The sequence below is a fragment of the Neoarius graeffei genome, chromosome 27 (genome assembly GCF_027579695.1).
Source record: "Neoarius graeffei isolate fNeoGra1 chromosome 27, fNeoGra1.pri, whole genome shotgun sequence".
In the NCBI taxonomy this organism is placed as follows: Eukaryota; Metazoa; Chordata; class Actinopteri; order Siluriformes; family Ariidae; genus Neoarius; species Neoarius graeffei.
In genome coordinates this window covers 44,609,261-44,634,701 of record NC_083595.1, presented here as the reverse complement: position 1 = coordinate 44,634,701, position 25,441 = coordinate 44,609,261, and the positions used below count along the sequence as shown (strand labels likewise).

Sequence of the window (25,441 nt, the reverse complement as noted above, 5' to 3'; positions counted from 1 at the left end):
TCATGAACATTAACATTAGCCAGTGTGTGAGAGGCCTTCAGTTGCTTAGAAGTTACCATGGGGTCCTTTGTGACCTCATCGACTATTACATGTCTTGCTCTTGGAGTGATCTTTGTTGGTCGACCACTCCTGGGGAGGGTAACAATGGTCTTGAATTTCCTCCATTTGTACACAATCTGTCTGACTGTGGATTGGTGGAGTCCAAACACTTTAGAGATGGTTTTGTAACCTTTTCCAGCCTGATGAGCATCAACAACGCTTTTTCTGAGGTCCTCAGAAATCTCCTTTGTTCGTGCCATGATACACTTCCACAAACATGTGTTGTGAAGATCAGACTTTGATAGATCCCTGTTCTTTAAATAAAACAGGGTGCCCACTCACACCTGATTGTCATCCCATTGATTGAAAACACCTGACTCGAATTTCACCTTCAAATTAACTGCTAATCCTGGAGGTTCACATACTTTTGCCACTCACAGATATGTAATATTGGATCATTTTCCTCAATAAATAAATGACCAAGTATAATATTTTTGTTTCATTTGTTTAACTGGGTTCTCTTTATCTACTTTTAGGACCTGTGTGAAAATCTGATGATGTTTTTGGTCATATTTATGCAGAAAAATAGAAAATTCTAAAGGGTTCTCAAACTTTCAATCACCACTGTAAGATGTAATTATGACAAGACAATTGTTTGCCTTTTTAAATGGAATTGTTATACCCTACATGGAGATTTAGGGGATATATTTTTTTTGTGTGCAAATGCATATGGCCAAATGTATCACTGACCACTGTGTAATAGTCTTCTTGTACATACTGGCAGCTTTCCACACATATTTGAAACTTAGTCTATGATTGCTTTGATAAATGAGACCCCAGGTCTCTAACAGTTAAATCGCTGGGTTTGACATATGAAACATTTTTTTTTTTTATTCCTTCAGTCCAACCCCCAAACCCGCCAAAGTATTCTGAGCTGGAAGTCAGTATTCTGAGTTGAGGTGACTTTTATTAGTTTTTTTTTTCTACCCAGAAGTAAGAAATCCTTGTTCTAACTTTGAGTTGAAGGGGGGTTAGGGTTAACCACTCCCCAACCTTGTTGATCAGTAGCACCAAAAGAACAGTTTAACATGAACAGTTTTACCATCTGAATGTGTATGTATGTAAGTAATCATGTAATCTTTGATCTTGGTGTCTATATTCCTAGTTTTCATACAGGAAATACACATTCATAGAAATGATCACATAATTCTGATCTGTCATAGATCAATTTATCAAAGAGGCATGTTCTGTTATAGCATTCTGCATGGAACCTTCATAAAACCTACATAAACATTAATGTAAATGTAGTTTGTATTTTTGTTTGTTTGTTTTCAAGAGAACATTTTATTGTTTATTGTAAAAAGTGGTTACTCTGAGTTAATCATCTCTCATTGTAAGTCTAGCTTCTTGAATATATTTATACACAGAAGGAATAGAGAACAGTGGCATCTTTATGATTTTAAACAGTACATTTAAACATATCATTTAGGCATATAAGACATACTATAACAAAAAATAAATCCGTTTAAAGTTCAGCCTTGAACACATGATACAGTAAAGATATACAAACTGTTCATATTACTAGTATTGATTCAGTAGGTTTATAATATTTTACTACATTTGCTGGTTCTTTTGATCAAATTCTGTAGCAAGTCATTAGAGCATAACAAGGCTCTGGGGGGAAAAAACATATATTATTACATCAGGAAATAAAAATAACATTTCGTACCATTTATATTACCTTGTCAAAGGATTCGGTTAAAGGAGTGATTTTTGTATTTATAAGCCTGAATTTTGATTCACGTACTTAGATCGACATTTAAACAATGATAAAATGATTAAATATGACTAATAGTTTTAAACTGATACAGATTAATGGTAAAGGACTTTACCTGTGATTATTCTGTAGATGATGCAGTGTACGTTCCAGCTGCTTTAAGAGTTTGTCTTGCTGTTGAAGAACTTGTGTTTCTCTGTCAAGATGCACCCCCATGTCCAACAGTGTAGTGTCTTAACATGCACGCACAAAACACACGCAGTGTATAGCTCATGGTAGACATACAGTGATGCTTGAAAGTTTATGAACCCTTTAGAATTTTCTATATTTCTGCATAAATATGACCTAAAACAACATCATATTTTCACACAAGTCCTAAAAGTCGATAAAGAGAACCCAGTAAAACAAATGAGACAAAAATGTTATACTTGGTCATTTATTTATTGAGGAAAATGATCCAATATTACATATCTGTGAGTGGCAAAAGTATGTGAACCTTTGCTTTCAGTATCTGGTGTGACCCCCTTGTGCAGAAATAACTGCAACTAAACTTTTCCGGTAAGTTGATCAGTCCTGCACACCGGCTTGGAGGAATTTTAGCCCATTCCTCCATTCATAACAGCTTCAACTCTGGGATGTTGGTGGGTTTCCTCACGTGAACTGCTTGCTTCAGGTCCTTCCACAACATTTTGATTGGATTAAGGTCAGGACTTTGACTTGGCAATTCCAAAACATTAACTTTATTCTTCTTTAACCATTCTTTGGTAGAACAACTTGTGTGCTTAGGGTCGTTGTCTTGCTGCATGACCCACCTTCTCTTGAGATTCAGTTCATGGACAGATGTCCTGACATTTTCCTTTAGAATTCGCTGGTATAATTCAGAATTCATTGTTCCATCAATGATGGCAAGCCGTCCTGGCCCAGATGCAGCAAAACAGGCCCAAACCATGATACTACCACCACCATGTTTCACAAATGGGATGAGGTTCTTATGCTGGAATGCAGTGTTTTCCTTTCTCCAAATATAACGCTTCTCATTTAAACCAAAAAGTTCTATTTTAGTCTCATCCGTTCACAAAACATTTTTCCAATAGCCTTCTGGCTTGTCCACGTGATCTTTAGCAAACTGCAGATTAGCAGCAATGTTCTTTTGGGAGAGCAGTGGCTTTCTCTTTGCAACCCTGCCATGCACACCATTGTTGTTCAGTGTTCTCCTGATGGTGGACTCATGAACAGTAGCATTAGCCAATGAACCCTCCATCTTTTTTTTTTTCTCGTTTCCGTTTCCGGTTGAGAGTATGTCGTGCGCGTTCTGGCTGCCGCTTCTCACCGGAGCTCTTATTTTATTTCTTTTTCTATTTTTTTTCTTTCCTGTGTGTTTGTGTAGTTTGGTGTTTGTTTGTGTGTTTTGTCCGCCGGTTGTGGTGTAGCTCCGGACCCAGTTTGGGGCGTTGGTTCCCTCCAGGCCTTGGTTCGCTGTGGGTGATGCCTGTGCTCCCAGCTGTGGACTGCAGTGAGCCTGTTGCTCAATTTACATCATGGTTGTCCAGCACTCTGTGCTTTAACGCTCGGCGTGATGTTTCGAGCGATGTTACTCGGTGGCGTCGCGGCGGCTGTACAGGCGGTTTGGGACACACCAGCGCTCTGTGTGGCGGAGCTTCTCTGCTCGCTGTGTGGATCCACGGCGTGGTGTTCGAGCGATGTTGCTGACGGCGTCATGGCGGCGGTGCTGGAGATGTGGGACTTGTTTTCATGCGCCTTTTGGTGGGACTGTGGCTGCTACACCATGGGAATTACATCCTGACCCCTACTTGGTGGACTTTTTACTTTTTATTATATTTTTATTTATTTTTTCTTTCCTTGTTTATAATTGTAAAGCGTCCTTGGGTTTTTTGAAAGGCGCTATATAAATGTAACTTATTATTATTATTATTATTATTATTATTATATGAGAGAGGCCTTCAGTTGCTTAGAAGTTACTCTGGGTTCCTTTGTGACCTCACCGACTATTACATGCCTTGCTCTTGGAGTGATCTTTGTTGATCGACCACTCCTGGGGAGGGTAACAACGGTCTTGAATTTCCTCCATTTGTACACAATCTGTCTGACTGTGGATTGGTGGAGTCCAAACACTTTAGAGATGGTTTTGTAACCTTTTCCAGCCTGATGAGCATCAACAATGCTTTTTCTGAGGTCCTCAGAAATCTCCTTTGTTCGTGCGATGATACACTTCCACAAATGTGTTGTGAAGATCAGACTTTGATAGATCGCTGTTCTTTAAATAAAACAGGGTGCCCACTCACACCTGATTGTCATCCCATTGATTGAAAACACCTGACTCTAATTTCACCTTCAAATTAACTGCTAATCCTAGAGGTTCACATACTTTTGCCACTCACAGATATGTAATATTGGATCATTTTCCTCAATAAATAAATGACTTAGTATAATAGTTTTGTCTCATTTGTTTAACTTGGTTCTCCTTATCTACTTTTAGGACTTTTGTGTGAAAATATGATGATGTTTTAGATCATATGTATGCAGAAATATAGAAAATTCTAAAGGGTTCATAAACTTTCAAGCACCACTGTACAGTACTGTACAAAAGTTTTAAGAAACCAATTTTTTTCCCATCTTAACTTAGTTATAGATTTCTATTTTATGACTTCTACATTATTGACTCAGTACAAAAACATTTTAGATTTCGAAATTTCGTTTTCCAGCACAAAATTAAATGTTACAGAAGAAAAAAAATGTTTGTATCTGAGCAGGATATTACAAAAGAAAGCACTTGTCAGGGCGGCATGGTGGCGTTGTGGTTAGCGCTGTCGCCTCACAGCAAGAAGGTCCGGATTCGAGCCCCGTGGCTGGCGAGGGCCTTTCTGTGCGGAGTTTGCATGTTCTCCCCGTGTTCGCGTGGGTTTCCTCCGGGTGCTCCGGTTTCCCCCACAGTCCAAAGACATGCAGGTTAGGTTAACTGGTGACTCTAAATTGACCGTAGGTGTGAATGTGAGTGTGAATGGTTGTCTGTGTCTACGTACAGTGGTGCTTTAAAGTTTGTGAACCCTTTAGATTTTTCTATATTTCTGCATAAATATGATCTAAAACATCATCAGATTTTCACACAAGTCCTAAAAGTAGATAAAGAGAACCCAGTTAAACAAATGAGACATAAATATTATACTTGGTCATTTATTTATTGAGGAAAATGATCCAATATTACATATCTGTGAGTGGCAAAAGTATGTGAACCTCTAGGATTAGCAGTTAATTTGAAGGTGAAATTAGAGTCAGGTGTTTTCAATCAATGGGATGACAATCAGGTGTGAGTGGGCACCCTGTTTTATTTAAAGAACAGGGATCTATCAAAGTCTGATCTTCACAACACATGTTTGTGGAAGTGTATCATGGCACGCACAAAGGAGATTTCTGAGGACCTCAGAAAAAGTGTTGTTGATGCTCATCAGGCTGGAAAAGGTTACAAAACCATCTCTAAAGAGTTTGGACTCCATCAATCCACATTCAGACAGACTGTGTGCAAATGGAGGAAATTCAAGACCAGTGTTACCCTCCGCAGGAGTGGTCGACCAACAAATTTCACTCCAAGAGCAAGGCGTGTAATGGTCGGCGAGGTCACAAAGGACCCCAGGGTAACTTCTAAGCAACCAAAGGCCTCTCTCACATTGGCTAATGTTAATGTTCATGAGTCCACCATCAGGAGAACACTGAGCAACAATGGTGTGCATGCCAGGGTTGCAAGGAGAAAGCCACTGCTCTCCAAAAAGAACATTGCTGCTCATCTGCAGTCTTCTAAAGATCACATGGACAAGCCAGAAAGCTATTGAAAAAATGTTTTGTGATGGATGAAACCAAAATAGAACTTTTTGGTTGAAATGAGAAGCATTATATTTGGAGAAAGGAAAACACTGCATTCCAGCATAAGAACCTTATCCCATCTGTGAAACATGGTGGTGGTAGTATCATGGTTTGGGCCTGTTTTGCTGCATCTGGGCCAGGACGGCTTGCCATCATTGAGGAACAATGAATTCTGAATTATACCAGTGAATTCTAAAGGAAAATGTCAGGACATCTGTCCATGAACTGAAGCTCAAGAGAAGGCAGGTCATGCAGCAAAACAACGACCCTAAGCACACAAGTTGTTCTACCAAAGAATGGTTAAAGAAGAATAAAGTTAATGTTTTGGAATGGCCAAGTCAAAGTCCTGACCTTAATCCAATTGCAATGTTGTGGAAGGACCTGAAGCGAGCAGTTCATGTGAGGAAACCCACCGACATCCCAGAGTTGAAGCTGTTCTGTACGGAGGAACGGGCTAAATTCCTCCAAGCTGGTGTGCAGAACCGATCAACAGTTACCGGAAACGTTTAGTTGCAGTTATTGCTGCACAAGGGGGTCACACCAGATACTGAAAGCAAAGGTTCACATACTTTTGCCACTCACAGATATGTAATATTGGATCATTTTTCTGAATAAATAAATGACCAAGTATAATATTTTTGTCTCATTTGTTTAACTGGGTTCTCTTTATCTACTTTTAGGACTTGTGTGAAAATCTGATGATGTTTTAGATCATATTTATGCAGAAATACAGAAAATTCTAAAGGGTTCACAAACTTTCAAGCACCACTGTATGTGTCAGCCCTGTGATGACCTGGCGACTTGTAGAACAGGATAAAGCGGCTAGAGATAATGAGATGAGATGAGATGAGATGAGATGAGATGAGATGAGATGAGATGAGCACTTTTCACATTAAAAAAGAAAACATAATGAAGACTACTGGGTTTTGATGCAAAATTAATTAAGATGCAAATGTGACAGTTAAAGTGTCCAGAAGAACTGTAGTTGGTTCTGTAAGATGCTCAGTAAAACCTACAGCTCATCCCTCTCATCTCATTATCTCTAACTGCTTTATCCTGTTCTACAGGGTCGCAGGCAAGCTGGAGCCTATCCCAGCTGACTACGGGCAAAAGGCGGGGTACACCCTGGACAAGTCGCCAGGTCATCACAGGGCCGACACATAGACACAGACAACCACTCACATTCACACCTACGGTCAATTTAGAGTCACCAGTTAACCTAACCTGCATGTCTTTGGACTGTGGGGGAAACCGGAGCACCCGGAGGAAACCCACGCGGACACGGGGAGAACATGGAAACTCCGCACAGAAAGGCCCTCGCCGGCCACGGGGCTCGAACCCGGACCTTCTTGCTGTGAGGCGACAGCGCTAACCACTACACCACCGTGCCGCCCAACCTACAGCTCATTTCCTTATATTATAATACATAGTATACATAATACATAGGGCCAAATTACTCAATTCTGATTGGTCAGTTAAGGAGGGCTTTTTTCCTTAACATGGGGCCGTATTTCTGAAATGCTACTGGCTAGTTCGTTGCTTGGTTACGGTTACAAAAATTAGCAAATTTTGTCAACAAAATGGCTGACTCTGCTGACTCAGCAATGCTGCGTTTTGCTATATTTGACGAAGAAATGATAAACCAATCGAAAGCCGCAAGCGAAAATGAAAATACCAAAAAAGTATGAATTTTTGGCTTTCCGTGTTTAAGAAATTGGCCACAGAAAGACAAATAAACGACTCTCTAGTGGCATATGAATGCTGTGAGTTAGACAAGGTGCTATCGCAGTTTTATGCAGAAGTGAGGAAGGAAAATGGGGAAAACTACGAACCAGACTCTCTTAAAGTAATACAAGCAGCATTGGATCGGCATCTGAGACAAGAGAAATATCCGGGATCAATCCTGAAAGATGTTACTTTTCAAGAATCATGAAAAGTCTTCAAGGGAAAAGTGAGAGATTTGCGAAAACAAGGAATGTTTTAGAAACTGATTCAAACATGCAAGATAGTCTTGTGCCCTGATTGGTTCAGAAAACGTGGATGACAAATGTTGTGAACTTGAATGGCTTCCGAAGTATGAATTTGGCCCTATATATTATAAACAAGTAACCGTATGGTTCCTCATAAAATTAAGGATCAATTTCACTCGTGATTTCAAAGTTTTGAAATTGCCCTCGTCGTTTTGCGATTCAGGCAATTTTCAAAACTTCGAAATCACTCGTGAAATTAATCCTTAATTTTACTCGGCCTCATACGATTACCTATACTAACTGCACTCACTGTACCTGAGACTACTTTTTTTTTTTAAACAAAGGGTCGTCTCACACCAAATATTGACTTTGTTTCATTTATTATTATTCACTGCTTACTGTTTATAGTATTTTTTTAAATGTTGAAACATTTCATTTCGTTTCATTATTTTTTTTGGCCATTTTTGGTCAGCAGCATTTCTTTACATGTGCCTAAGACTTTTGCACAGTACTGTGTATGTTCATGTTCTACCTTATGCAACTACTCACCACTTTCCAAACGTCTGATTATCTTCATTTTCTCTGCTTGCAAAATGAAGTTTTCTTTTAAAGCTGAGGTCAGTCTTGTCTTCAATGATTCCTTCAACACAGAAGCATTTAAAGTTTTTTTTTTTTTGAAACACAGCAGGCAAATTTTAAAATGTTAATTTGGGGTGAAAAAAAGCAATACAAAGACCTGTTCATGTTGAGTTTTGGCAAGTTGTTTCTTCAGCTGTTGAACTTCTGAGACATCAAATTCTGATCTGTGTTCTGCGGAGCTTTTCCACTCCTCATATCCACCCTGTTCATTCCTCAATCTACTCTTCACCTGCCTTGATTTCTCCACATACCACCCTTCTGTGCTCTCCTGCTTTCCTTTCTGCTCATCCTTACTTCCTTTTATATTCTTGGTCTCAGGTTGGGATGGTGGAACAGGGTTGGTCAGAGGTAACAGAAGCAGGATGGCTTTAGCTTTGAGAAACCATACAATGATGATATTATTATTATTATTATTATTATTATTATTATTATTAATTAAGAAAGTTAAATTACTTGGGAAAAAGAAAAAAAATCAATATATTCTATAGGTTAATATATTTTTCACATTTTTTTCCTCTTCCCACATGTGTCACATGTGGATATGGGTAGTATTACAGCATGAGTTTTAAAGTTATCATAATTCTCAATTATTTATTTAAAGGTCCCATGGCATGAAATTTTCACTTTCTGTGGTTTTTTAACGTTAAAATGAGTTTCTCTGATCTTCTTAAGTCACCCCAGTGGCTAGAAATTTCATAATGTGTAAACCAAACTATGCCCAACATTTGAGAATGGCACGTCAAAACGGCGCATTGATAAACTCTTCCCTTGCCTATGTCAGCAAGGGAGATGATCCCCATGCCCCCCCTCTGGATTCCCACCCACTCCCTCTGGATTCCCACGTACTGTATGGATTGCCCGCCCAACTCAAAAGTTGCTGTTTGTCCTACCAAGCCTACTGCGCATGCGCAGAACACATGACTACATTTTGTAGTGAGGAGCCCATAGAAGACACAACATGGAAATTGCGCTGTACATGGATGTGACAACACAGAAAGGAGTCTGTTTTTACTGCCGACGGGAGAGCCCCTGAAGACGCAGTGGCTTAATTTTATTTACTTCAATAATACGCCGTCGAGTCTACCTAAGACGGTGTATGTTTGTCGGAAGCATTTTCCTGAATGTTTCCACAACTTGGGACAGTAGGGCAGGTTTTGCACATCAACTGTCACTGAAGCCTGGGTCTGTGCCAAGCATCCCTGCCGCATCAGCAACAAACACCGAACAAGTAAGTGTATAACTGGTCGTTTTGCCGTGTTTTAAAATCGGTGCATTAGCCTAGCAATGGCTACATTAGCTGTGCAGCTAACCGCTTCCTGCAGTTAGCCAGGTACATGGGCTCGAGTTGTACCATTTTTTTAGACAGGGCGGACGGACCAGGGCATTCGCCCGCCTGGCCGTGCCCGACGAGGAGCGCTCTCGGCCGGCTTGGGAGGCAGACGGCAGCCCCTCCCCCCATGGCACGCCCCCACCGTCTACCCTTCCCCGCCTCCTGCTTCTCATTAACAAAACGACGCACTGGGAAAAGCGCTGAAATGGGGCTTTCTCCCAGGAGGCTATATCTACGTACCGAGGGTTCATTTCGAGAAAGGCTGCGGATATAACATCCGGAAGCCTCCACGAGCCCGTTTAAAGCATCAACAAACCACCATGCCATGGGCCCTTTAACAGCATCCAAACCTTCCAAAACATACCATGACATTTTTTTACATCACCAACATTAATTTAGCATGTAGCTTAGCATGCATGCTCTGTGTCTAAAGGTTTCCTGGAACTGTGTAATTCATTAAAGCTAGACGGCCTTTCGATTTCATAAAATCAGTGAAATTTAGTTCCCTCTGAAATTTGGTCATTGTGATAGATGTTTATTTCTGTAATATCTCACAAAATATCAGGCCATTCTGTGGCTGGGAAGTTATTTAATTTGAGGGGATTCCCGAGCAAATAATGTGCATGAAATCGCTCACTTCGCACAATCAAGCAGACAGAGGAAGTCCGTCTGTGCATGCGCAGGTTTACCTTGACCGTGCACTAACAGTTCCATCATTCTGTCACTAAACAAACAGCTGATCACACGAAGGTGCTCGCTGATCTCCTTTATTTATTAATTTGGCCCTGCATTTCCTTTCCTTCGCAACATAATGTCTGTTTTTCTCGCTTTTCATTACTGTAGTCAGTCTTTCACATTTCATTTGCACACTCACATCCTCCATTTTCCTGTCCTGTTTCAAATTTGTATCCCACAATGCCTTGCGTGAACGGGGAAAGCCCAACACATGGTGCATGACATAGTGTCTTGAATTGGGTCATGGTGAAGCAGGCAAAGATAGCGGAGAATTTAGGGCCATGTGGCCCTAAATTCATTAATTGTTCTATTTGAAAAATAATTAAATTAAATTAAATTAAATTAAATTAAATTGGAAGTCTGTGATTCGAATTAAGTAGCTTTCGGTCCACTAAACAAAAATAATTGGGTGTCAGGGGAAATTCTTTTTGTGACCTAACTTGAAAAATCTGAAAGGCAGTACAGCTTTAATCTCATCTATTTGGTTTATTGCCCTGTTTATAACTTCTGTGAGTTTTTCAACCATTTTCCACTTCAGGGGGTTCAGAGCTATTTGAACATGTTTTTAATATTCTAAGAATTCATAATTTAATATCTAGAATGCAACTTCTGGATCATATGTCACTCATTGCCATCCAATTTGAAAAGGGGGAATTCTGTTGTAAACCCAAACCATGATATGGACTATATATTTTTCAAATCATGAATTTTTCATACTCTTCTTCCTTCCCCTGGTCCAATGCACTTTTGTCTCTTAATATTCGGATGCAACTGAAAGTCTAGTTTGAGGTTAAATTAGGGAGATGAATTCTAAAGTTTGTTCAAGCTTGACTGGTCCAGTCATCTACAATATGGCCAAAAGTTTGTGGAAACCTGACCATAACACTCATATGTACTCATTGAACATCCTGTTCCAGATTTGGTTCCCCTTTGCTGTTATAATAACCTCCAGTCCTCTGGAAAGGCTTTCCACTAGATTTTGGGGTGTGGCTGTGGGGAATTCTTAGTCAGACACAAGAACATTGGTGAGATCAAGTATTGATGTTGGGTGAAGAGGCCTGGACTGCAGTCAGCATTCCAGTTCATACCAAAAATATGCAGTGGGGTTGAGGTCAGAGCTCTGTAAAGGCTACTCACAGACAGGAAGCCATGGCCTAATGGTTAGAGAAGCAGCTTTGGGACCAAAAGGTTGCCAGTTCAATTCCCTGGACAAGAAGGAATGGCTGAAGTGCCCTTGAGCAAGGCACCTAACCCCCAACTGCTCCCCAGGCTGCTCTGGGTATGTTATACATCGTTCTGGATAAGTGCATCTGCTAAATGCTTCTTGAGTTCTTCCACTCCAATGTCAGCAAACCATGTCTTCATGGAGCTTGCTTAGCACACAGGGCATTATACAGTTGTGCGCTTCCAACTTTGTAGCAACAGTTTGAGGAAGAATCGCATGACAGTGTGATGGTCAGATGTCCACAAACCTTTGGCCATATGGTAATAATCTTGGAGACCACTGTTACTCAAGTTGGTCGGGTTCAATGCCCGAACTGATGATCACATCATCAGTTTTTCTTTGGCTAATCAGACACAAGGTACGCCACCACTCTTGCCAGAGCGGTTGGGGGTTAGGTGCCTTGCTCAAGGGCACTTAAGTCAATCCTGCTAGTCTGGGGAATCAAACCAGCAACCTTTTGGTCCCAAAGCTGTTTCTCTAACCATTAGGCCATGACTTCCCCTGTTACTCAAAAATATATACGTATATAAAGGCTGAATGAAAACTGCACATCACCTAAAGCTTGCTTTGTAATGGATGCATACCCATAAAGTTGGGATTGAGGTGGAGAGAGAATTGTCCATTCCAGTACTCATCCACCAGATCCAGCAGAGTCCTCAGCACAGTGCACACATCAGGGCCAGAGGGCTGGACAGCTGGACCAGGCAAAGAGCTTCTCTGGGCTTCTGGAAAAATCATCTGAAGAAAAACACCATCAAGTACCATTATAATGAGATAATCAATGTTATTCTATCAACATTCACTGGATATGAGCAATCACACGCTCTGATTGGCTACCCTACTACTAGGCTATCAGCTCATATACCATGAGTAGAGAAAAACAAAATGGCGGAGTGCATCAAGTCAGATATATCACTTTATCAAGTATTTAAAATAAACAGAAATAGCTAAAAGAATTTTTTCTCCCAATAGCACCTGTTCCACACTTCAGCCCAGTAGGTGGTAGTAATGCACCTTTAAGTTGGTTTGCCAACCACCAACAAACCCTAAAGAAGGAGAAGAGCATGTTGCTGAACTGAGGACGAAATAAAAACTCTACTTGAAAATTAAAACCCCAAAAATACAAAAAAAGCAACAAAATATGGAATGAAAGTGTTTGATGGTATAAATGTATCTTTTTTTATTTTTTGAGAATTATTATTATAGCATTTTTCACAAATTGCTACTGTCATTTCACCAGTTTGTTTACATTCTAAGCAGAAATGATTTTGTCGGACGTTTTGTACAAAGTTTTTATTTTTCGAATTTGCAAAAAAAAAAAAATTTTAAATGCTCTGTTTCTTAAAATCCAATGAATGTGAATAGAATAAAACAGTTATTGCACTCAATTTCGTTGTACATGGCTTATAGCCAGCTTGGTGCTATGCGCCTCGTCAGCTATCAGCTCATGTATGACTTGATTTCGTGGAATAACTGTTAATTATCCATTTCACCTGTCAGTGGTTTTAATGTTATGGCTGACCGGTGTATGTCAACAAAAAATGTGACTTTCAGCTTGACATTTAAACTGACAGAAGTAGTCTTTGTGACAGTTAACATCTTTTGGAAATTACAGGTTTATGTATGTCATTTGTCATGATAAGCTTATGTAAGTATCATATACAGTGGTGCTTGAAAGTTTGTGAACCCTTTAGAATTTTCTATATTTCTGCATAAATATGACCTAAAACATCATCAGATTTTCACACAAGTCCTAAAAGTAGATAAAGAGAACCCAGTTAAACAAATGAGACAAAAATATTATACTTAGTCATTTATTTATTGAGGAAAATGATCCAATATTACATATCTGTGAGTGGCAAAAGTAAGTGAACCTTTGCTTTCAGTATCTGGTGTGACCCCCTTGTACAGCAATAACTGCAACTAAACATTTGCGGTAACTGTTGATCAGTCCTGCACACCAGCGTGGAGGAATTTTAGCCCATTCCTCCGTACAGAACAGCTTCAACTCTGGGATGTTGGTGGGTTTCCTCACATGAACTGCTCGCTTCAGGTCCTTCCACAACATTTCCATTGGATTAAGGTCAGGACTTTGACTTGGCCATTCCAAAACATTAACTTTATTCTTCTTTAACCATTCTTTGGTAGAATGACTTGTATGCTTAGGGTCGTTGTCTTGCTGCATGACCCACCTTCTCTTGAGATTCAGTTCATGGACAGATGTCCTGACATTTTCCTTTAGAATTTGCTGGTATAATTCAGAATTCATTGTTCCATCAATGATGGCAAGCCGTCCTGGCCCAGATGCAGCAAAACAGGCCCAAACCATGATACTACCACCACCATGTTTCACAGATGGGATAAGGTTCTTATGCTGGAATGCAGTGTTTTCCTTTCTCCAAACATAACGCTTCTCAGTTAAACCAAAAAGTTCTATTTTGGTCTCATCCATCCACAAAACATTTTTCCAATAGCCTTCTGGCTTGTCCACGTGATCTTTAGCAAACTGCAGACGAGCAGCAATGTTCTTTTTGGAGAGCAGGGGCTTTCTCCTTGCAACCCTGCCATGCACACCATTGTTGTTCAGTGTTCTCCTGATGGTGGACTCATGAACATTAACATTAGCCAATGTGAGAGAGGCCTTCAGTTGCTTAGAAGTTACCCTGGGGTCCTTTGTGACCTCTCCGACTATTACACGCCTTGCTCTTGGAGTGATCTTTGTTGGTCAACCACTCCTGGGGAAGGTAACAATGGTCTTGAATTGCCTCCATTTGTACACAATCTGTCTGACTGTGGATTGGTGGAGTCCAAACTCTTTAGAGATGGTTTTGTAACCTTTTCCAGCCTGATGAGCATCAACAACGCTTTTTCTGAGGTCCTCAGAAATCTCCTTTGTTTGTGCCATGATACACTTCCACAAACGTGTGTTGTGAGGATCAGACTTTGATAGATCCCTGTTCTTTAAATAAAACAGGGTGCCCACTCACACCTGATTGTCATCCCATTGATTGAAAACACCTGACTCTAATTTCACCTTCAAATTAACTGCTAATCCTAGAGGTTCACATACTTTTGCCACTCACAGATATGTAATATTGGATCATTTTCCTTAATAAATAAATGGCCAAGTATAATATTTTTGTCCCATTTGTTTAACTGGGTTCTCTTTATCTACTTTTAGGACTTGTGTGAAAATCCGATGATGTTTTAGGTCATATTTATGCAAAAATATTGAAAATTCTAAAGGGTTCACAAACTTTCAAGCACCACTGTATCTTTATGTAAATAAAGTTTGTTTGTTTTTTAATTCTCTGCCAGTTGCCAGCAGGTTGTTTTCCCCACAAAATCTCGTCCCTGTTTGAAAAATTAAAAACAAATATTTTTACTGGTTCGTAGTAGTTTTGTAATAGTTAGTGATGCCATTTTGTGTTTTCATGCAAAGGATCTTCATGATCTTGAGTGGTTCTTGATGACTTTCTAATTCTTTATAATAGTCTAGGTCAGGGGTTTTCAAAGTGTGGGAGAGTCAGCCCCCCCTCGGAGAGCAAATAAACAACAGCGCCCCCCCTTACAATTTTTGTTGTTGCTATACTTAATGTTCCATTCGTATTTTTAAAAAAAAATGGTTGTTGTACACATTTTTATTTTTTTATTTTTCACATTTTAAACATCTGTGCTTTTTAAAACATCTTGTTTTACACATTTTAAACATCTCATAGCATCGTTAGCTAGCATCTCTTGGCAGACAACACACTGTGGCAGTGGAGCATCTTCAGATCCAGTCCATGAAAATCCAAACTTTAAATAATCGTGGTCATACTTCCTTCTTTTTCCAGTCCCCCCAGGATTGTTGCGGTCTAAAATGTCTGATGTTGCGGGGGGTTTTCCAAAAAAATTGCGATGAAAGTTGCGGTGTTTAGGTTTCTGTTGCGATTACATTGCAGGAGGAAGTGAAAGTTGCGAGAAATTGTTGCGATTTTCTCTTTTTGTGATTAAAATTGAGTGATATGTTAAATATTATGTTATTACTGAAAAACTATTGATTAAAAAACAAAGACACTGAGAAATGGTCCAATAAACAACTTTACCAATATAAAAGATTACGAGGACTACAAAAATGCAGAAAAATAGGCTTTACTTATCCCTGTTGGTTCAAAAGTTAAAGTGCAGAGAACCTCACAGCACAACATGAAGTTACCTTAAAATATAATATAAATGCCTCAGCTTTCATGTAAGAAAAAAACTTTTAATACTAGTCCTGTGTGCAGGCAGTCTCTCCTGAAGACTAAATTAAACAATAATTATAAACTAATAAAATAAATGGCTCAGGCTTCATAGAAGAAAAAAAAAACAATTTGAACAGAATCTCACAGTATGATGCTGAAGCTGCCTAAACAATGGAAAATAAAATACCATTTTGGCAAAAATGTTGGCATCCATTAATTTCTTGTATTAAGTAAAAAAAAAAATAAAGTGCACACAGTCCTTCACTGTAAACATAACACACTTTCAGTAACAGAATTTAAGCCTACAGAAACACTGACTCGCACATCATGCAATGTTGCCAGTTAATGCTGACGTTTTCCAGTCCAAAATATGTTCAAAACTCACCAAAATGCACTTAAAACCAATCTGGCAACACTAAGTGCATGCTGCTTCTCTTGAACGTAAACACGGAAGTAAGGCGGAAGGTAGTTTGTCGACGTCACCTCAAGACGACGCCAACGATTGGTCAAATTTGCGGGAAAGTTGCGGTGATTGGATATAATTGCAACACCGCCCTGAATTCGCGGGGATTGGTTGAATTTGTGCTGAAGTTGCAAATCGCACCATCCTGGAGGCTCCGGTTTTTTGCTTGGCCCAGAGTCTGTCTCCTCACTCACTCAGTACGTTTACATGCACATAGAGAGAATCGAATTTCTGCCGTTGCTCGACTGAAATCGAAGTTCAAAATGCCATGTATACACCTTAATTCGACTGAAATTGAACCGAACTTGATTTCTTGGAATCGAGCTACACGACCTAGATTATGCGATTTCTGCCGAGCTACTTAGTGCATGTAAACCCTACTGAGCTACGTATTTGAGCTACTTACTTCAGCACTGCCCCTTCCGGAAGTGACAAGACCACAAGGGAAACACAACAGCCTCGGTCGGCATGACAACGAATCATGACAACGGCATGAATCTTTTCTTTTTGTGGCATTGTTTGCACTGTTAAAATTTAGCTCACTTACTGTATCACCAAATACATCTGTACAGCTGTTGCATAGCTGTGAATTGTGTCAAAAAAAAAAACAGCCTCGGTCGGCATGACACTTCACCTTAGCCGCCCACTTTATTAGGAACACTTCTGTTCGTACATACAAACTACAAACACTCTTCTTAGAGTTTATTTTATTTTTAAAAGGGACAGTGCACAAATTAAACATTATCCTTGTGGTAAGGACAGATGTCTGTACCAGGTTATAGCAGTGCATGCTAATTTCCGCCTGTAGTCACTTTGTTTATACTCTTGAATAGCTCTTCTTCATGACGACAACCGGAAGTGTACCAGCACGATGGGGCGTGTAGCGCCACCTGTGGCTCGGGTGCACAATGCACCTCATAACAATAGCTCGATTTAAACACTGTGCATGTAGGATTGGATTTCTCTGGCACCCTGCTGGGACCTTCAGCTCGATTACCGACAGCAGCTCGATTTGGATGTGCATGTAAACGTAGTCACTGTAGCTTTAGGTACTAAAAATCGATCCATTTTGTCTCTGGTAAAGGCTCCTCACGTTGCGCCCCCCCCTGAAGAACTCTGGCGCCCCCCAGGGGGGGCGCGCCCCACACTTTGAAAAGCCCTGGTCTAGTGCTTTCCGGTGCCATCATTATGGTGTACTGTGGTTATTGGTTTATTAGTGTAATTAACTTCTTTTTTGATATTTGGATCTATAATTATACTTCAGCTTAGAATATCTGCAAGAAAATAGATACTGTAGCTTTCATGCTTATCTAGATAGGGCGAGCATATATTCTATTAGGATCCAAGGATTTGAGTTATTAAATACCAAATATGTCTTCAACCTGAAATGAGAATGAATGGGCTTAATGAGTGGAAGCCACTTATTTCCTGATGGAGAAAATGTTCCCTTTTGAGTTTCATTCCTTATATCATCTCAGAGAGTTTTCTCTAGTCACCGTCACCTCTGGCTTGCTCATTAGGGATAATTTGGATTTCTGTAACGTGGCTTTTTGACAATGTCCATTGCTAAAAGTACTACATAAATTTAAAAAAATAAATAAATAAGCTTGGGGTCTAACTTAGGAGGAATGAGTCATGAAGAATACTCAGAATTGCTATCAAAATTATCGTCAATGAAAAGGCCAACCTGTTCTTTGGTTCTCAGCTGTTGTTTAGGAGTCTGCTGGCTCTCCTGTTTGTCTGGCTGTAATAAGGAATTCATGCAGAGTCTATGTATTGGTGATCTTTCCTCTCCTCTCATCTTGAACAATTGTACGGCAGCATCAGGAAGGTGGGTGGCTTCATACAAGTCTATACCAATAAGAATAGCAAAATGGATATATTATTCTTTGGTTGGTGCTGTATATTTCTTCTTCCTGTGAGAAGTTCGAGGGCTGTCACACTGACATCACACACTGTCACAAATAGGGGTAGAGTAGGAGTCTAGTTCTGTCCCCCAAGTTACAGTAATGTACCCCCTGGGGCTCATTATTGGACCTGACGGTAACTATATGTAGCTTTTATAGGTTCCTAAGCAGTATATAAAGGGTACAAATAAGTAGTCTGGCTAACGCAACTTCAAAGCTCTGCTCGCAACAGGCCCTCGTGTTGCGTCACGCTTAGGATGGGCGGGCCCAGGCTAACAAATAAGTACCTGGTACTGCCCCAGTGATAAGCTATTGTACCCCTAAAGGTACAGTGAGTTGAATGCACTTTTATTTTCTAAGGGTGCCAAATTGCTAACACAGTTACAATTAACAGTTATTCCATGAAATCGAATCGTACATGAGCTGATAGCTGATGAGGCGCGTAGCACCAGATTGGCTATAAGCCATGTACGACGAGATTGAATGGAATAACTCTTTTTTTATTCTATCCACATTCACTGGATTTTGAGAAACAGAGCATTTTTATTTTTTGCAAATTCTATAAATAAAAACTTTATACAAAACATCCACCAAAATAATTTCTGCTTAGAATGTAAACAAACCAGCGCAATGACAGTAGCAATTTGTGAAAAATGCGATAATAATAATTCCTGAAAAATTAAAAAAACGATACATTCTTACCATCAAATACTTTCATTCCATATTTTGTTGCTTTTTTTGTATTTTTTGGAGTTTTGTTTTTGAGTAGTTGTTATTTCGTCCTCGGTTGGTGCAGCAACACGCTCCGCCATTTTGTTTTTCTCTTCTCATGATATATGAGCTGATAGTGTAGTAGCAGAGTAGCCAATCAGAGCATACAATTGCTCATATCCAGTGAATGTGGATATAATAATGATCTTTACACCTACAAGGGCTTTAAAACAGGCACGGTCCTGGTTACCATGCAATGGCCACATGCACATAATCAGGTGCTATGTGCAATGTCTGTTTATAAGCAAATGGTGCTCTGAGGTTTGCTGAGAAACGTTATCTTAAAGGAAGAATATATATTCGAGAAAAGAGATTTGTGAAAATAGTTTGAGAGAGATTTGCTTTAAGAAGTGGCGCGCTAATTCAGAGGTGTGGCAAATCAGAAATTCCCTGGTTCAAATCCTGACCAGGGTACGTGGCTGCACTTGAGTAGATTAGTAGCGAGAGAGCATCACACCACCTGTCCTGCTTGTAGATTTTGGCCCCTTGTACACATAAGCCCTCTTAAGGCTTATTGGGCTTCCCTACATGTAAAAGGTCCAGAATGCAATGCAGCTATACGGCACAATTGCAGCAGAGACTCAGCATAATAAGTTAGCATTTGAAGTTATTGGAGCAAAGTGAGAGAACTGGATAGACTAAAGTGCCGCTGCATTGCTCTGTGTAGACATGAAATAAGGGTTAAATCTCACTGCTATCAGCAGGCACTATAATATCGGAAACTGTTAACCAAAGTAAAAACAGACCAAAAACTAAGCATGTGAACTCCAATTTTCATTAGGAAATAAGTCTTGGATGCGATCGAACATTATAAACATTTATATGCAAGTCCTTCATGGTGGATTTCTGCTTTAAATACTTACATTTGTAACATTTTCATCTTGCCATCATAAAATTTTAAAAGGCATTTTATGATATAATTTTTATAAAAATGAATGTAAAATGAGAATAATAGTTTAGTACCCCTAGTAAGGTGGAGCAGTCTGTCGGTATGTGATTCCAGCTCTGTGTCTGTTTCAGCCAAAGTGTGATTCATTGTGGTCCGTGACAACACAACATCCTTAAAAGTCATGTCCCAGGGTTTATTGGTTCCTTCTGTAGGCTCAGATCCCAAATATAAAGATCTGATCTCTGGTGTGCTCCATGTAGGCGCAAGTCCTGCCTGCTGATCAGTTCTCGATAATAAAGGAGATGTGTTTTGTTTTAAAGTCTGACAGAAGGGTCTTGTCTTTGGAGAGCTGTTTGAATATTCCTGGAGAAAAGTTACTCTGAGATCTTTGGATCGTGGAAAAGGAGAGGAAGAAGAACGCAGGACAGAGTGAGAAGGACCAGGAGATACTTCATCATCTGAAAGATTCAAAGTGACAATGTTATTGCTTAATCATTTGTAGATATTAGCTTGTTTGAACGTTGAATTTTCTGCATCTCTTACGTTCATCAAGGTTGGAGTTGTGTGATTTCATAACATCAGACTGCCTGAGGTCCTTATCTGAAGATACCAGAGTGTTGCTATTGAACAGTAAATAATACACATAATACAATTGTATTTTCACAAACAATAAATAATCATTTGAAATATATATTTATATTTATAATTAAATATCATGTCTGCTGTATCTTGCTCACCTCACAAGATCCTGTTGATCACATTGTGTTTTCTTTTTCTCTTTTGCCTCTTTCCCAGAATTCATCCTTCACTCACTAATGCATCATCTCATCCCAGCTTTTCACTTTTTTACAGTTCAAAATCCGAGTCGATTTAAAAAATAATGATAATTTTGCACCACCTGAAAGATATTGAGAAAGTTCACTGAAAGTGGTGAAAGCAGAAAAGATTCTCTTTGTTGCCAGAGAGACACACAGACTTGGTCCAACAACGTTACAGTTGAAGGTGCAGAGACTTTAAAGGTCAAGTATCACCATAGCAGCATAACGTAGCAACATTTAAAAGCAGAGCTGGTTATTCATTCCAGTTCATGGGTCAGAAGTCTTTTCCAGTTTCTCACAACATGTCATATAGCTCAGGTAATGACTTCTGAGGACCTCATTGTTCAGATTTCTATGATTGATGATGATGATGATGATGATGAAAAGCATCTTCAAATTAGTAAACACCAGTAAGCCTTATTTCTTGTTGAAGTGAGTAGCAGGATCTCCCGCACCCCCCAGTTTCCACGAGTGTGGAAAGAGAATTTAGATTACAATGGAGTTTATAAAATTTTACTATCAGCCAAACAGAGAGACAGTACCTTGGCTCATTTCACACCCGACATTCACTGTGTTCTTCTAAAAAAGCTTTTCTGTAGAAACACTATACCCAGATCTTTCTATATGGTTAATAACAGCTTAAAATACTTTAAAAAAGCATTTAAAAACTAGTTCTTTAATGCAACTAAAATGCAGTATCAAGTGACTGTAGGCAATAACATCTTACCTTAACAAATTGTCATTCAGAAAATAATTTATTATAATAATAATAATAATAATAATACTGAGAATTAGTGTAACCATTGGCATTTATTGTTCTATGTAACCTGCATGCCAATACAAAAAGGCTACTATTAAATGGATAAAAAAGTTATCCCAGTTGCTTTTGACTGGTTTGTAACAGAAGAATTATGGTTTGCATTCACAAAAAAAGAAAAAAAAATGATGTAGTAGCATGGTGGTGTAGTGGTTAGCACTGTCGCCTCACAGCAAGAAGGTTCTGGGTTTGAGCCCAGTGTATGTGTGATAAATAAAGGCTTCTTGGTTTCTTGTCAAATTATATTTCAATTTAAACAGGTTGCATCCATAGATTCCACTGAGAACCAGTTTTCTTCACATTGACTGAATGTGAGATTGAATTTCATGCTTCCAAAATTAAATTTACAATTGCAAAATTGTTTGAATTCAAACATCCACTTTGCTTCTCCATCTTGTTATCTGGAATTGCTCTGGCACCACTATTCAATGAATGATTGGACAAATTATCTCATCTCATCTCATCTCATCATCTGTAGCCGCTTTATCCTTCTACAGGGTCGCAGGCAAGCTGGAGCCTATCCCAGCTGACTACGGGCGAAAGGCGGGGTACACCCTGGACAAGTCGCCAGGTCATCACAGGGCTGACACATAGACACAGACAACCATTCACACTCACATTCACACCTACGCTCAATTTAGAGTCACCAGTTAACCTAACCTGCATGTCTTTGGACTGTGAGGGAAACCAGAGCACCCGGAGGAAACCCACGCGGACACGGGGAGAACATGCAAACTCCACACAGAAAGGCCCTCGCCGGCCCCGGGGCTCGAACCCAGGACCTTCTTGCTGTGAGGCGACAGCGCTAACCACTACACCACCGTGCCGCCCGACAAATTATCTAAATTGCTAAAAGCACTGGAAGTAAAGGTGTACACAATCCTGCTCTCACAGTAATTACTTTTATTTGCAGCTGTTCGTAATTTATTTTTTCCATTACAGTTTCCGCAATGAGCACACACACATACCCAGAGCAGTGGGCAGCTACGCTACAGTGCCCGGGGAGCAGTTAGGGGTTAGATGCCTTGCTCAAGGGCACCTCAGCCCAACCTTCAGCCCAAGGCTGCCCCATGTTAACCTAAGCTCATGTCTTTGAACTGTGTGGGAAACCAGAGCACCCAGAGGAAACCCACGCAGACACGGGGAGAACATGCAAACTCCACACAGAAAGACCCCCGTCGGCCACTGGGCTCAAACCCAGAACCTTCTTGCTGTGAGGTGACAAACCATTACACCACCATGCCACTCAAAATATACACAACAAGGGTGGGATTCCAACCCACACATGCAGAGCACAATGGAAATAGTAATGTAAGCCACAGCAGTGCTAGCCAGGATAAGCCAAGGATGAATGTGACCTTTTTTGGTCTGTAAGCTTCATATCTCACCACCTACATGAAAACAAAAACAGCTCGGTCATATCATTTTTTTTTTTAGTCCTGATCCACAAGTAAACATCTTAACTGGCAACTGGGAGTTTCCATAAGCAAGATTTTACAAAGACATATTTGGATATCGGGTCTATTTCTAGGGCTTTGTGATAAGAAAATTAAAAAAGAAAAATGAGATGTTCTGAACTCCTGAGAGGTGAAGTAAGGCAACAGAGGCATGTTTGATCAAAGCTTTTAGTATGACTTCATTTATATGAAAAAAGACTGAAATTTCTGCTTTCTATGAAAACAAGTTAAATATCCAGCTTGTTACTTTGTTTTTGTTTTGTTTTTTTCTTTAAGATCAATATGTAAATCATATTTTGGTTGTAATTTAAAGGGCATTTTTGAATTAAAATCAATGCAGTATGTGTAATGGATGTGAAAAATAATTGTCAATAATCTATTCAGTCAGTTGCACAACAACTATACCGTACAATGTACAAATCAATCAAATTAATAAATTTTTGATGCGTTCCCATGTTTTTCTTTCGAAAACAAAAAAAGATTCTTTTTAATTGAATTCAGATTTGACTAGACAGTATGTCCTGTGTGCTACGGTATTTATCACTTAGTGCTTTTCTTGCCTGTATATTTTCATATAATATATTTATAATATGGGCGGCACGGTGGTGTAGTGGTTAGCGCTGTCGCCTCACAGCAAGAAGGTCCTGGGTTCGAGCCCCGGGGCTGGCGAGGGCCTTTCTGTGCGGAGTTTGCATGTTCTCCCCGTGTCCGCGTGGGTTTCCTCCGGGTGCTCCGGTTTCCCCCACAGTCCAAAGACATGCAGGTTAGGTTAACTGGTGACTCTAAATTGACCGTAGGTGTGAATATGAGTGTGAATGGTTGTCTGTGTCTATGTGTCAGCCCTGTGATGACCTGGCGACTTGTCCAGGGTGTACCCCGCCTTTCGCCCATAGTCAGCTGGGATAGGCTCCAGCTTGCCTGCGACCCTGTAGAAGGATAAAGTGGCTAGAGATAATGAGATGAGATGAGATATTTATAATATGGGCGGCACGGTGGTGTAGTGGTTAACACTGTCACCTCACAGCAAGAAGATCTGGGTTCGAGCCCAGCGGCCAGCGAGGGCCTTTCTGTGCGGAGTTTGCATGTTCTCCCCGTGTCTGCGTGGGTTTCCTCCGGGTACTCCGGTTTCCCCCACAGTCCAAAGACATGCAGGTTAGGTTAACTGGTGACTCTAAATTGACCGTAGGTGTGAATGTGAGTGTGAATGGTTGTCTGTGTCTATGTGTCAGCCCTGTGATGACCTGGCGACTTGTCCAGGGTGTACCCCGCCTTTCGCCCGTAGTCAGCTGGGATAGGCTCCAGCTTGCCTGTGACCCTGTAGAAGGATAAAGCGGCTAGAGATAATGAGATGAGATGAGATGGTATATGAGCTAATAGCCTAGTAGTAGAATAGCCAGTCAGAGCGCATGATTGCCTGCGACCCTGTAGAACAGGATAAAGCGGCTAGAGATAATGAGATGATACTAAATAAATAATTAATATATTAAAATTCATAAAAAATATATTAATTTTTAAAATGTATTTTCATATAACATGAAGGGAAACTTTTTTCATTAAAATCAATGCAGTATGTGTAATGGATGTCAAAAGTAATAGTTTATGTCAAAAATTCATTCAATCAGCTACACAACATCTACGCAATATACAAATCAATGTAATTAATACATTTCTTGATGCTCTCCCATGTTTTTCTTCTCATCTCATCTCATTATCTCTAGCTGCTTTATCCTGTTCTACAGGGTCGCAGGCAAGCTGGAGCCTATCCCAGCTGACCATGTTTTTCTTTCTAAACCAAAAAATTGTGACAGTTCATGTAGGTGGGTGGAGCACAAAAGGACGGCAGGCCAGAACTGAGTTCACAAAACTCTCTTTTATTTAGCTTTTCAGCTTTTAAAAACACTCTCACACACTCAGACACACGCACACACATCAGCCGTGTGGTTCAGAAGAGAGCTCCCTCTTCTCTCGCTCTCTCTCCTTAAACAGGGTGCGGTCACTGGGAAGACACACAAACACATTAATCAACGACAGGTGTAGTGATTCTGCCACTTACCTTCCCTGACTCCGCCCTCCTGTCACAGACCGATGCTTGACCACGCCCCTGCTGCCACATACCCCCACCGCCCGACTCAGGCCGGGCGCCCGTCCAGCCTGCAGCCGACTCCCCCCCCCCCCCCCCCCTTGACGGGAGATGAAGTCCGCCACGACCATCTGCGCCCCCGGCCTGTGGATCACCTTGAAGTTAAAGGGTTGGAGTGCCAGATACCAACGGGTGATCCACGCGTTGGCATCCTTCATGTGGTGGAGCCACTGGAGGGGCGCATGGTCCGAACAGAGGGTGAAAGGGCATCCCAGCAGGTAGTAACGGAGGGCGAGGACCGCCCACTTGATCGCCAGGCACTCTTTCTCAATGGTGCTGTAGCGCCCCTCACGCACCGACAGCTTGCGACTGATGTATAAGACTGGGCGATCCTCCCCCTCCACCTCCTGGGACAAAACGGC

At 40.4% G+C, this 25,441-nt stretch overlaps 1 protein-coding gene across 2 annotated transcripts; it reads right to left on the bottom strand.

The window, feature by feature from the left end:
- Positions 1-1,566: 1,566 nt before the first annotated feature.
- Positions 1,567-19,996, bottom strand: LOC132874860 (leucine-rich repeat-containing protein 36-like). 2 transcript variants are annotated; one of them, XM_060911310.1, is made up of 7 exons: positions 19,922-19,996; positions 17,968-18,131; positions 12,176-12,329; positions 8,399-8,673; positions 8,212-8,302; positions 1,932-2,049; positions 1,567-1,713 (listed from the first exon to the last, which is right to left on the bottom strand). In XM_060911310.1, the coding sequence occupies exons 1-7, from the start codon at positions 19,992-19,994 to the stop codon at positions 1,641-1,643; spliced, it is 948 nt and encodes a 315-aa protein (XP_060767293.1). In that variant the 5' UTR covers positions 19,995-19,996; the 3' UTR covers positions 1,567-1,640. The 2 variants fall into 2 exon arrangements, with proteins under 2 accessions (XP_060767293.1, XP_060767295.1); XM_060911312.1 differs by lacking the exons at positions 17,968-18,131; positions 19,922-19,996 and adding an exon at positions 17,053-17,117.
- Positions 19,997-25,441: the final 5,445 nt, after the last annotated feature.